Source organism: Phaethon aethereus (genome assembly GCF_964289735.1).
Source record: "Phaethon aethereus genome assembly, chromosome: 12".
Taxonomy (NCBI): Eukaryota; Metazoa; Chordata; class Aves; order Phaethontiformes; family Phaethontidae; genus Phaethon; species Phaethon aethereus.
This window is the reverse complement of record NC_138588.1, coordinates 20394566-20409495: the sequence shown is the minus strand read 5'-3', so window position 1 is coordinate 20409495 and position 14930 is coordinate 20394566. Positions and strand designations below refer to the sequence as shown.

Here is a 14930-nt window from a genome sequence, read left to right as displayed (position 1 = left end):
CCCACAGTAACGAACCGCCCCGCGTGCTGCTGCTTTGCGATCGCGCCCTCCTCAACGGTCCCGCACGAGCCGCCCCAACGGCCACCGCGAGCGCCCCTCGGCCGGCATTGGGACACGCGCACGCACACTCTCTGCCGCTGCCCATTGGTCTGTCGTTACCCATTGGCCCGCCGTTCTGGCCAATGAGGTGGCGGGGCGGGGCGCGGCTCTCGCGAGAGCGGCGCGGGGCCGGGGCGGTGGAACCATGTTGCGGGCGGTCGCGGCGCAGCGCCTGCGGCGGGCGGTGAGTGTGGGCTGGGGGCGGCGGGAAGCACGCGCGCCCCTTTGGCTGCGGGGCGGTCTGCTCCGCCGCGGCTCTCGACGCGGGGTGCCGAGGGGTCGGTTGCCTTCTCTCCGCCGCTGCCGTGTGGGCCCGGTGCCCAGTGGGGCAGAGGTGCCGCGGGGCGGGGCGCGGGGCTGAGCTCCGCAGTCGGCCTGCCCGGCAGCGCTGGCCGACGGGGGTGTCCGGGGGGCGAGCGAGAGGCGCCGCCGAACTCCTCCGCTGGACTCCGCTTCTCTTTCACGCCCTAGCTCTGAAAAATAAAGTTTCTGAGCAGATGCTGGGTGTTTAAGAGGCCTTTTCCAGTGCTCACTGCACGCAAGAGTTGAGGACTGTTGTCCTATATGAAGAGATAATATAGTCGTAAGGAAAGCCTTAAATTTGTCCGAGTGCCCGCTCTCATCCACCCTCGTATAGGACTATCTGAGGTGCCGGAGTACTTTCCTTACAGTTGGGAAAGACTCTTGGAGTTCGTTCTTGCAAACTGTAACAATGTTAGAAGTAAATTTGTGGCTCAAGGAGAGGCTTTCTGGGCTTTTGGGAGGTTAATACAGTGTTTCTCAGTCACATGAAACTCAGCTGTGCAGAAATGTGATTGCTTTAATGATCACAATCTGTGGATGAAGCTAATGTGAAACACTTGTTGCTCTACCATATTGATCTTCATATTGCGCAGCTGGGAGGAGTGCTCGGCTTTTGGAGGCCATTTGCTGCTTGGTGGGTCACGGTGGCTATGTTACCAAATTTAACTAGGTGAACTCAAGGTTAGTTGGAGTAGATGATTCATGAAATGTCCATGAATATCTGTTTGATCTCGCAGCATGCACCAGGAGACTCTATCCACTAGAACTGCATGTAAATAGCCCTTCTAAAAGAGCTGTAAATCTCACAGATTTCTTTTTGAGCTCTCCAAGGCTTTTACAGGTGTTACAGCTCTCTACAGCTGTAGAATAGGAATTATGGATATATTAATTGGTTTCAGGTACTAAGAATGGCTTAAAAGAAGAGCAAAGGTAGACCAGGACATATGTGATTTAGTTAATCTAAAAGTTATAACTTCTGTAATCATGGACATCTTTCAGTTATTGTTAAGGCTGTAGGCTTTCCAGAGCAAAGGCCTTTATGATCTCCAGAGCCTCTAGAACATATGGTACTGCTGTGTAAATAATGCTTTACTCTCATGATCACTACACAGTTCAGTTTCATGTGCTGGAAATACGAGGTCAGCTCCTTTTTCAGCCATAGGCAACTAAAGTCATAAATTTATGAAGTAAAGCAAATAAAACATTGTGTGCATCTTCAGTGTGCGGGTAACAATGTAGTCTGCAAGAGAAGCAAAGTAAACTCCAGTTCAGCACTGCTAATGCTCATGCAGTTCAAGAGTGAGTAGAGTCTAGAGAAAAACAGGAAGCGAGAGACCTGTAAAGTATGAGCAACAAGGAAAGGTTCGAGTTGCACAACTTAAAGATGGGAGGACTGAGGAGGAGTATGGGACTCCAAGTACCCAAAAAATTGGTGCAGAGATGGGAATAAGTCATTTCACCGATCCACGGGTAGTAAAATAATAGTTGGCTTAGAGTGCAAGAAAGCTATTTAAGATAGCTGTGAAGAGGTAAGACAGACATTAAGAAATCCGTTCTAGTTGAAAGGATAGGAAGCTTATGGAATAGGTTGCCTAGGAGTCCTCACCATTACACACAATAAGCTAGACAAATATGTTGGAAATAACATAGATATGGTTGCTTAGCATCTGATGGAGGATAGCTTTGTATGAGCTTTTGAGGTTCCTTTCAAAAGTGTAGTGATACAGAATTGTGATCATCAGGATTGTCTCGCAGACTTTTAATTAAAAGGCATTTTGAGGTCACACATTCCTACCTTTATGAAACAACAAACAGATAATGTATTCCCTTAACATGGTCTGTTCTTTATCGTTTTTATCTGATAAGCAAGCGTCTGCCTTTTTCCCTATTCACAATGTTGTGCGTTTTTTCTTTTTTTCTTCTTATATGACATTACACAGCAGTTTGGGGACAAGTTGATTGTAGGTGGATTAAAACCAATGCCTTTAATTTTGTATCCAGTTGTCATTCAACCTGTGTTGGAGTTAGAATTTATCCTAAGGATAGTCATGACGTGCTGGTCTTGACCGTTTCAAGTTATAAATTAATCTCTTGGTCTCCCTCGCATCTAACTCCCTGCTCCCTCAAAAAACTCCTAGCAATAGAGTAGAAGAGCGAAGGACATTGTGGTGCTTTGTTTCTTAAGAAAACTGTTTTGCTTTGTATAATATTTCGGCGTTCTGCTGTTGTTTTAAAGGTCCAGATAGAATAAAAGTTGCATTTCCTTGTGCAATATGTTTTTTTTGAAAGCAAGAATGCTTTAGAGTTGTCATAAACAAAATAATTGACATGTTCTTATGAAGCTGTTGGGACCTTCATGTGAAGGTGGTCACATTTTCTTTCTTACTTTGTAGGGTAGCATTTTACCATATAATAGCTTTTGAATAAAGCGAAATGTCACTTGCTTCATTTTTAGCAATATTGAGAAGTTACTTTTATTTTGCCTTTACAGTGTTTTGGGAGGGGAGCCAGTTTTCACAGCTGTTGAGTTTTGGAGTTCCTGTCGATTAGTTTAGACCTTTCCGTTGTGTTTCTGTAAATGGTGGATTTTATTTCAGTCATATATATCTCATGATGCGTGTGTGGATTTCTTTTTGGTTTTGTTTTTTTTTTTAGCCTGAGATAGTTCAGATAAATAAGTTTAATAGTCTGAATCGCTAGCCCAGAAAGTATTGGGCTACATTTGTAGTCTGAGGGAATATTTTGTATGTATCTTTCAATTGTCATAGCTAAGCTCAGACTGTTAACTTTTAAAATGTATTCATTTACCTTGAGTTCACTTTCAGTAGTGTTGTCTGTATTTCAAGATGGCTTTGTTGCTTTGATTTTTATTAATGGTTTGCGTGGGATATATCTGGAGAAGCTTCTTCTGTATTACACCCTTCTATTGCTTGCTTCAATTCCTCTTTCATTTAAGTCTTTATTGAGATTTCTAAATAAATCCTTTTTATAGGTGTTTTCTTTATTTCTTTTGCTGTTCTTTGCTGCAGTTACAGCTCCTTTTCAGTTCATGTACCTTTAATGTTGTCTTTCTAGTTAGTGTTTCCTGGAGTTAAATAGCTGTTGCTTAGATCTCTTCTGTAGCCAGATCTGTACAGAGGTTCTAGGAGAAGTATAAGCTTTGTTGCTAGAGCTCCCTCCTCTCCCTGAGCTTCCCAAATATTTTTTCCTTTTTTTTTTTAAGTTTTGCAGCTACAAGATGGTCTATTAATAGAATTAGGCATTTTTTTGGTTGTATAGGAATGTAGCCATTTTCTTTAGTAATATCCCAATTCCTAGTCCTGGAGTCAATTCTTGGGAATTTTGCCCAGTGGTAATGGGTCTCCATGAGATACATAATTCCTATTCAGCAGTTTTAAAATTTTAATTTCTGGCCAGTTTGCTTTTACAGCTAGGAAAATCAGCTCTAGAGATACCTTTGTGGATCCAGTCGTTAGGTGCTTTTGCTTTGTGAATTTCTATTTTGGTTTAGTTCCCAAAACTTCCAGCAGTTCCTCTGAAGAGGCTGGGAGGCAAACTTCAGTTTCCTGGGTGAAGTTCGCAACAACCTATCTTATATTCAAGCATATTTGGAGTGTGGGGCCACGTAGAATGTACCTGCTGAAGTTCTTGCGTTTCTGGAAGGACTTTTTGGCAGTCCCATTGTTTGTTCCTCTGTCTGCCATGTGAGTTTACTTTCAGAGACGTTTTCATAATTTCTGCATTGCAACGAGTGTCCTTGGAGCAGGCTGCAGGCAAGTTAGCTATCAACTGTTGATTGTGGAGGCCTTTAATATGTGTCTGCTCATCGGTCTCACCAAGCAGCAACCAAAGATTTACAACACTTTTGTCTGGGATTTTCCAGCTGTTAATACATATTTTTTGTAGCATATAAGCAGCAAATCCATATTTAAGAAGTGCTGCGCTTACTTGTGTGCTGTTCAGGTGACCTTTCTATGTGCTGAAAGACCACAATACATTCAGTTTGCATTGGTGTTGCTGTGAAGAGCAGATCACCTATACAGATTGAATGAGTGTGGATGTATGGGGTGTTTGCCTCGTGCATGGGTTTAATCTGTGCACATGCACTGGGCACATCTGGATTTGTAGCATTTGGCTGGGGCAGTAGTAGTGAGTAGTCTCAGTTATTTTGTCTGAAGTCTAGAAATTTGTATGTTATGCTTAAATTTTTACATTCTGCTTGGAAAACATAGCTGCATTTCTCAGGTGCTTTGGAGAAACTTAAGATAGAGTCAGCGAATCCTTTGGTACTTTGTGAGTGGCGTAATTGATGATGTAATCATCACTGCGCATCTCGGTTAATCTTAACCAATTTATAGATATCTGGAAGTCAGAGGTCAGGTTTGCTCTGCAGTAAATGCTGGCGAAAGAGGGGAGGAGGGGGAGCTGGAAACTCCAGCCGGTTTTCCTTCGTAAAAGTTTTTTTTAGTATAAACTGAATCACTGGAGTTTCCACTAGAGAGGAAATGTAGATGTTTCTGCCGTAGAGGGAAAATAGGTGCCTAGCTTAGGTTTGTATCTAAACCTAGCTGAAATAAATTGCCAGTTCTACTGGTTGCTGGCAGATGCGTTCATAATCTACTGGCATGCTTGAGAAGCCATTCGATTGCCCAAGTTTGTAGGCTGTTTAACTGTAATTGATTTCTTTGGATAGCCTCATTTTTCCAGAGCTTGGTTTTCACCAGGAGCCTTCTGTGGCACAAGCGCCGAGTGCTGTTCCCTCTCAAGGCGTTGTTTTCAATAGTTTGGCTCTTTGGTGTGTCTTCTTTCTTGTGCTTTTTATCCGTGCTGCCAGCTGGTTAGATTTATACCTGACCTTTGTTTTTTTTATCTAGGCTTGAAACTAGACATCCTGCTCAAGTACAGGTGGAGAAAATACATCAGTGAAATAATGGGCTGTTCTTGCACATGTGCAGCTGGACAAGTCACTTCATCAAAATATAACTACCTGTCCTCTTCATTTACTCATTGCAGATTCTCAGTTCTCAGGATCCTATGTGACTGAATGAATTACCCTCTGGTTTTACTGCAGAATCTTTGTTATAACAAAAGTCAGTTTGTTTTTGTTTTGGTTTTAATTAAAAAAAGATTCTACATGTGTTAGTATATTAAAATTCAGACTTGCCTAGGAGTCTTGTTTGTCATCCAAGATTTTTACCCAAGATATAGAATGTGACTTTTAAATTTATTTAAAATCTGTTCATGTCTTTGCGTTCCTGTCATACATGTAGGCATAAAGTGACCTTCCAATGTGCAGTTCCCACAAATATAAAATGTGTGATTATTAGTTTAGAAGTAATACCTGGTTAATGCTGTAGTATCCAGTCTGCTCAAGCAACATCCATTGCTCCTCTTCTTTCTGGCTTTTAAAAAAGAAAATTCTCAGTTTGTTCTAGAATCGTTTGACAGAATGATGTAGAGCTGTTCTGGTGGTGCAGTACTTATTTAGGGAAAAGATCGTAATATAGTCGGAATTAAGTGTGTGTTTAAAATGCATGCTTCTTAGAGCCAAGCCAGGCTCTTTATTAAAGAAATCTTTAAAGAGTCTGCGGTTCCCTTTGGAAACTTGAAAACTTAAGAATCTTTCAGGAGGACAGTCCACTTTACCCCATGTCACTACTATAAATCATTGGAAAAGTGGGCGCTTTGCCACAAAAGTATGGATTTATTCTTCAAACGGTGACTAAAATCTCATAACTTTTATTGCAAATGATGTATGAAACATAATCAAAAATATGGTGTCTGATCTATATTGGCAATAAATATTTTGTTACTGGCAATAGGCTTCAAATGATCTTAGAATCTTTAATCGTAACAAGTAACCTTAAGCGTAAAAGATGAAATGCAGAGCGCTTCTACAAGAATCCTTATTGTTTTAATTGAAATGACAAATTACAGTCCTGATTCTGCAAAAACTTGTATTTGTATTTGTATTTTTACACTGTGATTAGCTTCAGGGAAGTCCTCGGGATTTGCTTTCTTTGTGAGAAGTTTAGCGTGTTGGTAGGCTTTGTGTTGTTGAAGTCCTTATTCAAATTTTAGCTTAGATTTTCAAAGGTTTTTTTCTTCTAGTTTACATGGTGGTTAAGTGCCTATTTGGTGTGAGGGGACATGGGGTCACAATATATGTTTCAAAAAGTAATATTTAGCTGTGCAGTCTTTAGCATTGTGTTAGTATTTGTGCTTTGGTCATAATAATGAATATATTTTGTGTTCCATGTGTTCCATATTACATTGATCGTAACTCAAGTCTTAATTTAGGCTTCACACAGGATAAAACAAAGCCTTGAAGGATAATATTCCTGTTCCCACCCCGAACCGTCTCCCTACCCTAGTATTAGTTTGGGAGGAATAATGCTTTTTCCAGGTTCACCTGAAAATTAGAGGGGGGAGTCTCGGAGCTTAGAATATTTTGGTTTGGTTTCATGGCAATTCTTTGCCCCCCTCCTTTTTTTTTTTTTTTTTTTGCTTTAGAAGTTAGTGTCTATGAGTGGATGGTGAATTGGTCAAAATTATTATTTAAGGACCATTAAGTTGTGGTAGACTGAAGTGGTCGAGTGCCAAATGTTTTAAAGGAGAATAGAAAAAAAAGAAGTCTCTGCTGTTCAACAGTGTGTTTTCAGGCTGTGAGCCCTGGCTGCGTACAATATTGCCTTTATACATAACTAATTTAAAAAGTGAGTTCTGTAGCTAGATTTTGCCTAAAACCTACAGTAAACAAACAAGCAAACAAAACCAAGTACATATTTATTTGCTAACCTTGATTTCCTTGTGTCTGAGTCTTGCGGGTCTAATCTTCACTCTTCTTAAAGAGTGAAGTACCTTAGTACTTGATTGAGTTGATCATCTCAGCTTGACTGTAATGTATGAAAACGTGTTTCTTAATATTGTTCACTATTCTCTTATGGAGGTTTTCTTTTAAACACAGCACTGTGTAAGGCACGATAAGCTGAAGTCAAGCAAGTTTATATCTTTTTTTTAAACATGTTATGTATTCTGCCTACTTAGGCTAAATCTAGATAATTTTTATTATTTTGTTTGACAGCAATGGTTTACAGTTTGTATAATTGGTAACTTTATGTAAAGCATTGGATGCTCTTAGCATTTAAGTAAAACAACTGTTCCTAAGTATCAAACTCCTCTCTCTCTCTTTTTCTTTCTTTAAAGGCATTGCTGCTCCGGAGGTTTCAGAGTACGTTAGTCATAGCAGAACACAACAATGAGACTCTTACACCCATTACACTGAATACTGTCACTGCGGCAAAACGTCTTGGAGGGGAAGTTTCTTGTTTAGTAGCTGGTACCAGCTGTGACAAGGTAGGAAATGCTGTTTTCACATGAATCACATAACAAATGCAGTGAAACAATACTTGATAGCATCTTGGTCAGCCTGAAAAATAATCTGTAGTGAAGAGGAACTGGGCCCAGAATTGCTAATCTGCTGGAAATGTCCTGCATTTGAACTGCTGCTCTTCTGAAGTGAAAATATGGTATAGACTTCATTTTGCAAGGAAGAATATCAATATCGGTTGTTATAAGCTTACGCAAGCAAATTTTTGTAGGACTGAAGACCAGTTAACTTCTAAAACAGCATTTCCCTGTGAAGTTTGAAAGACAAATATTGAAGTGCTAAGAACCTGGAAAGAAGCTTGCACTGTTCAAATGCAAACTAGCAGAAATGAAACAGCACAGCGACAAACAGGGCTTCTGAGCATCATGCTTTTACTAGTCGACTACTAGTAGCATAGCGAGAGTGTGTTTGCAACCTAAAATTCTGAAAATAGTGCGTCTTGACTTTATAGTTTAGCTCATGTCTCAAAAAAGTTTCGTGTGTGTTAGCTGTTGTATTAGTCTAATTTTGATGTGCAAAACCTAGAGCCAATATTGTTAGTACATTAGTGACGCTCTTATTCCAACATGATGTAATCTTGTGTGAACAGTAAAAGTACAGATAATTATGCCTAGTGTTTTTCATACTAGGCTATTGTTTATCAATTGTTACTCCGAAAGTAATATGTAGTATCTCATGCGGGAGGCATACTTGCGGCAGCTAATTCACAAATAGGTGGAGAAAGTTCACTGGCTGCTGAAGACTGATTCTAGCTGAGAATCAGGTGTTCAAAGCGGAGACCTGGAAGCAAATATTTATCTAGATCAAGAAAATAAAATTAAAAAAAAACAATTTTGCCTGTTATGTCTGTCTTTGAGTTTCCTTCTGTTTTGGCACTTGCATAGTAGAAAAATGATTGGGAATGTTTTGTTTGGTTGGTTTTTAATACTAAGTATATGGTGTCTGTTCGGCAATGTATGTCCTGCTAGGGAAAAATATAGGAAATGAAGGTTTGGGGGTTTTTTAAGCTTCTTTCTAAGGATCCATATTGATAGGACAAAAGAGCCAGTTACTCAAACAGATACTCTCTTGCAGCTATTAGGGAATTTTTGTTTATTTCCTCTTGTTAATTTTTGAGGGTAAACTGATACTCAGCAAAGTCGGTAAAACTACGCTAGTTTTGGGACGATGCATGTGGTCTCCAGACACTGCTGTCAGTCCTCTTCTCTCTGATCTGCAACAACCCTTTTATCATTTAAACTTCACTTCTGCAAACTTAACGGAAAAAATGCATAAATATACAATTGAAAATATACGTCGCATCAGTAGGCAAATAGCTGCAAACAAAGGATTGCTTCTAAAATCTGGACAACGATCGTACCAGTGCTGTACATTTGTATTTGCGTTGTATGCTTGTGCAATAGAGATTGACCGATGTAAAAGAAAGTAGGATTGGTTTCTTGATGATTATATCAGAATACTGAGCGATAATCCTCAAGTGTGATTGTTAGCGGCTGTTGTAATAAATCATGAGATCGTTGTGTAATGCTGCTTACAGGAGGGCAGGCTTTCCTATGTTTGATTTGCTTTGTAGTTTTCTTGCTCACAAAGCTTATTTTCGTTATCCCATAAGGCACTGTGCTGCGAGTCAGAAGATGTGTATTTTGTTCCATCAGGTTCGTTCCGATCTTGAAAAACACGTACTTCTGTGCTGCAGTTTTAACTAATCTATAGGCTGTAAGCGCTTTGCAGCAGGGACTATCTCTTTTTATTTGTTTATGGTGCCAGCTGCCATGGGGCTGTAGCATTAGCTGGAGCCTCCATGTGCTGTTATGATACAAACTAATAATAATTCATTTGTAATCATAGGTAGCACAAGAACTCAGCAAAGTGCAGGGTGTTGCAAAAGTTCTGGTGGCTCAGCATGATGTGTACAAGGGATTTTTAGCAGGTGAGAGTTATTCTTATTTATTGACAAAAGAAATGATATTTATATGTGGGATTAAAAATAAGATAGTTGTAAATTTTGAGCAATATATTTTTATCTTCAGAGGAGCTGACTCCCTTGATTTTGGAAACTCATAAAAAATTTAATTACACCCACATTTGCGCTGGAGCATCTGCCTTTGGGAAGGTAAGTAGATAAAAGTGCCTCAAAAATTTCTCATAGAAAAGAGACAGACTATTGTATGTAAGGATGTGAATCAAATGCCTGAGTGAGGTCAGCCATGGACAGTATTGAGTTTTAAAAAAATGTTACAGTGGTTCACCTAAGGACTGATTCATGTCTGAGTTTATTATGGGCTGACCTGGACAAAGGAACAGCGTAGAAGGAATATTTAGTGGTAACCAGCTAGTTCTATGTACACAAGGCAAAATGTGCGATAACACAAAATAGATTAAGTGATCTGAAAGCGTTATGAAAATTGTAAGGAAAAGTACAGTAAATTGAGATGAAAAATGTGAGTCTGCAGACCTATAGGAAGCAAAGTTTTTTTAAGGGGGAGAATTGCATCTCTGATGTAAATCATGGAAATTGAAATGTCAGATAACACAGATTCAAGTCCTAGCCAAGATGTTTTTTAATGAAAGTACGATTTTGCAAAACTTGATTTTTAAGGAGTGTGTTTTTAAGTACAGGGCGAGCCTCAGTACTAAGAATCTGGTCAACGTTGTGATGCAGCTAGATTAGAGAAAAAGGATACTTCAGAAATCTTGCCAGTGTGGGATGAATAATGACAACAGCCTTTCATCTGACTACTTTCACTTCTAATCAATATCAATCTGTATACTTGTAATAATGCTAAAAGAAGTCTTTGCACACCTTAAGTCTTAGAGTTTTTTAAAGTCTTATTTTTTCTTTTTACTTTTGTTCTGCTGTGCCTCAGTAAAGGTTAATAGCTTTTGCTTTAAAGCTGGTGCTTCCATATTTACGTGTTTAATGTGAGTAAAAATTTCAGAACTGGGCCCTTGGTGTTCTACCGGATTGGGGGGGACAGTGGACACAAAAAGCAAGCAAAGCTCTTGCTATCATTAATTTCTTCATGATATATGTTGCCCTTTTTATCCTCCTTCCCATTCCTAAAGGTGCTAGGTAGTTTCCTAGAGTCAATTTCAGAGCAAGAGAATATATACTTTAATACTAATTTTAAAATTTTTTTTTTTTTGCTTGGTGGGGGGGAGAGTGCAGGGATTTTTTTCCTATTATCTCTGGTGTCTAGCTTCCAAAAATGGGGGGTTTTTTTCCCTTGAAGTGCTATGAGGTCAGCAGTCCATAATTGTCTAATTTCTGAGTAAATCGTATCTGTATTCAGTTTTAAACTATTGAAGCAAATAAGCTTCCTAATTTAAGATATTGAATTAAGGGTTTACTTACTGTAAGTCTCATAAAATTTCTAATGTTATTACAATAATGGAATTTTATTTGGCTGCTAAAGCTACATTAGTAGCCCTAAAAAAAAAAAAAAAAAAAAAACAAAAAAAAAAACCCAAAACCCCAAAAAACCCAACCAAAAAACCACCAAACCCACAACCTTATAGTTGCATGTGCCTTTTTGCTTACAGACAACATTCTATGAAGTTGAAATCGGGACAGCAGGTGTTTTTTTACTGACCGTGTGCATTTTACTTAGCATTAACTTTGCTAACTTTTGATCTTTAACTTCTAGAATCTTATTCCCAGAGTGGCTGGCAAACTTGATGTTGCCCCTGTTTCTGACATTATTGAAATTCAGTCACCAGACACTTTTGTGAGAACTATCTATGCAGGTGAGTAATCGCAAAAGGTATGTGGTATTTGTGCAATAAAGGACCCAATACTGATAACTCTTCTACATAATCCTGTTGTTAGAACCTTGGAATACAATAGGAATTTTCACTTTACAATCTGAATTGCTGTGGTTCATGAAAATGAAACTTAGGGGTGGACATGATGCTCCATGTGTGAGAAAGCAAGTAATCCCAACAACTTTGGTACTATCAGTTAGAAACCAGGTCTATCACTTGAATTAGTAGAATTTGGTAATCTCCTTTATACATACTGCATTTCTTTGTTAATGTACTTCTGATCAGATTTTGTAAAATGTAAAACATTAAGTTAATTGTCCATCTTTATTTAATATGACTAGCATTAGGCATTAGTTCTGATTTCAGATACCACAGGGTTATTTTTCCTAGTTATGAAGACATTGAACTAATTATTTACAATATTTAATTGACTTAACTTACAGTTCTTTTTTCAGTCTTGTTTCTCTAATGCTTGTCTGGCCCTGTGTTTTAATTTAGATATGAGCTCATTAGCATGTGTTTCTTAATTTTATTGTACAAGACTGTACCACACATTTCAAGTTACATTACCAGAATGTGGGTTTTGTGTTGCACTTTTAAGTTGCTTCCCAGTAATTCACAGTTTCAAGATGACTTTTTTTTATGAATAGATAGTGTTGCAGCAGTTTTTTCTCTTGTAGTCTTCCCTGCAGCCTCCAGGGTGAAGTGAATACTTTATATTCTATGTTATTGAGAAGAAGCACAATCCCACACATTGGGATGGGCAACTGGGAGCAGGCCTCCTTGTCTTCATGTAACAGGATAGAAGATCTACTTTGAATTATAGACACTGTTTGTGTTTAAGAATGACACTTTCAAGGTTTTTTTCTCTTTTGAAATTTAAAAGGTCATTCGTAAGGGATGATTTCAATGTTCTGTATCCTTTAAAAAGAGGATTTATTGTCATACTTGAGAAACATGGAGGAAAAAAGTAAATTAAAATATTTGTAATCTACAGATATTAAGTGCCTAGGTTTCGAGTTTTGGGCATCTAAAACTGCAGTTTTGGAAAGTAACTTCCTGAGTGTTGCCTATTCTAGTAGAACTGCTAACGTGTTTCTGATAGAGCATGCTTTTTAGAAACAAAGTTAATATCTGATATTATCTTCTGTAAAAATGTGACCCTTTTTTTTTTTTAGGAAATATTCTTTGCACTGTGCAGTGTGATGAAGCGATTAAAGTATTTACCGTACGGGGAACTTCTTTTGAGGCTGCACCAACAAGTGGTGGTAGTGCCAGTTTAGAAAAGTGTGAGTATTTGTTCTGTTATTTTGCCATTTCATGTAATGGAGTTAGTTTTGCCCACTGCACAGTGATGTTTTGCACAAGTATTTGTTAAAGCAAACTGACTGTCATAGTCTTAGCTTTATGCTTTTAATATAGGTACTTGCGCTTTTTAGTGATGTCTGGTAAGGGCTTTCTCTTTACTTTCTCTTCCACCAGAAACAGAGATTATCTGTCCCTGTTTCACCTGCTGCTTAAACCTCTGCCACTGCAATCTTGAAACTTCCCCGTATTTAAAGTTACAGCTGCTTTAATAGTCAGATTGGTTTTGAAAGTAAGATTGGGCAAAAATCAAAGTGGCTGGCTATTCACAGTTCTGGTTTAATTCATTGTATTTCAATTGAAATAGGTCATTACAGTGTCTAGCTAACTTAGTGCAGTTTAAATAGGTTTGAGAACACCAAATCATTGTTTTCTATCAATTTTAACTAAATCAGTTTAAATTACTACTTTAATGAAGCCTGTGTAGCTTTGATGATAGAGAAATCCAGTCACAGAATCACAAAGCAGTTGAGGTTGGAAGGGACCTCTTGAGATCATCTAGTCCAACCCCCCTGCTCAGGCAGGGGCAGCTGGAGCAGGTTGCCCGGGACTGTGTCCGGTCAGGCTTTGAGTATCTCCACGGATGGAGACTAAACACCACTGGGCAGCCTGTTCCAGTGTTTGATCACCTCTACAGTTTTTTGCTGTGGGCCTTTCTATGAATGTGCTGTAAATCCAGCAGAGGCAATCATTAGTAACAGGCTGTGTGCGTGTGCGTGCACATCCCAGTACTCGCATCTTTCTGGGTGGCTTAGTACCTGCCCCTGAACCGTCCTGTATTTCCTGATGTCTGGGGATGTTAGGAAACAAATGCTACTTGATACTTAAGATTAGCATATTGCACTGTCATTCTGCTTAGTTGACTTGATTGCCTGTCTTAATAAGAACCACGCTTACGCTGGGTTGATATCAATGTATTACTTACACAACAGACCTTCATTGTAGTGCAGCATTTGTGCAGCTAGTACTATGGGTTATCTAAACGCAGCTAATGGGAGAGGCTAGCAACTCGGAGCCTTAGAGCAATTAACTGATAATGGTTAAAAGCTTGTGGTAGAGTTGGTTATAGAATGAACTTAAGTTTAAACTCAGATTGAAAAGGTTCAAAATACATGCTTTGTCCTTTTTCTTGCGGTGTTTTCTCTTCATCTGATGAGTGCAGTAACCCCTCCACCGCCTGTGGGTCTATCTGAATGGATTGAGCAGAAGTTGACAAAAAGCGATCGACCGGAGCTTACTAGTGCAAAAGTGGTCGTTTCGGGTGGTAAGTAGATAATACTAAAACTATGTCATATTGCATTTAAGTAATGGTACATCTTGATTAAATAATATCTGTAGCAGAACACTATTATGTAATACATTAAAAAAAAATCTTACGATGCAATTCTGAAATATGACATAGATGCTAGTGGGAATGCGCTCAACGTGTATGTTTCGTGAAGAGGCAAAACATGAGCTTAACATATGCTAGTAGGCTTTTCAAGAGCATTGTCATATTTGGCGAGTCCCTTTAAAATTAAAGCAATATGAAGTGTTTTTAGATCCAAATTTGTCATATTTAAAATCATTGCTAATCGTTACAGGCAGTCTAAACATTATTATGTAATGGCTTTAACGATTTTAAAAAAATCACTATGTTTGTATTCTGTTCTTCAGGTATAAAGTGATGGACTGATTTTTTTTTTTTTTTTTTACTGTATGCCTACGGCCAAAAAATGATTCCTTAGTTATCCCACTACAGAGTTTTGTACCCAAAGCCAGCAGAGGGAGCACAAATTAGTAAAAAAATCCTGTTTCCCTGATTTCAGAGAATGATCTTGATAGCGCTGTAGGCAGGAAGTAAACTAGATGGGATGGTGTTTGTTTATACATCTGAAATAATAGTATTAATCACAAAGACAAAAGCTATATCTCCAAATAGTAACTCCTGAATACCAGTATTGTTAGGTAAGATAACCCAAAAGTACCCTGTGCAAGTGTATATTTGTGTCTTTGCAAACGCAAATAC

At 38.7% G+C, this 14930-nt stretch overlaps 1 protein-coding gene across 1 annotated transcript in view; it reads left to right on the top strand.

Moving 5' to 3' along the window:
- Positions 1-244: 244 nt before the first annotated feature.
- The window catches only part of ETFA (electron transfer flavoprotein subunit alpha), a gene marked incomplete at its 5' end in the record, with an annotated part of 33303 nt that continues 18617 nt past the window's right edge, over positions 245-14930 (top strand). The window contains 7 exons of the mRNA XM_082005109.1: positions 245-283; positions 7609-7758; positions 9641-9722; positions 9823-9905; positions 11440-11539; positions 12736-12846; positions 14085-14190. Coding sequence (XP_081861235.1) covers positions 245-283; positions 7609-7758; positions 9641-9722; positions 9823-9905; positions 11440-11539; positions 12736-12846; positions 14085-14190 — 671 coding nt within the window. The remainder of the gene's footprint in view (positions 284-7608; positions 7759-9640; positions 9723-9822; positions 9906-11439; positions 11540-12735; positions 12847-14084; positions 14191-14930) is intronic.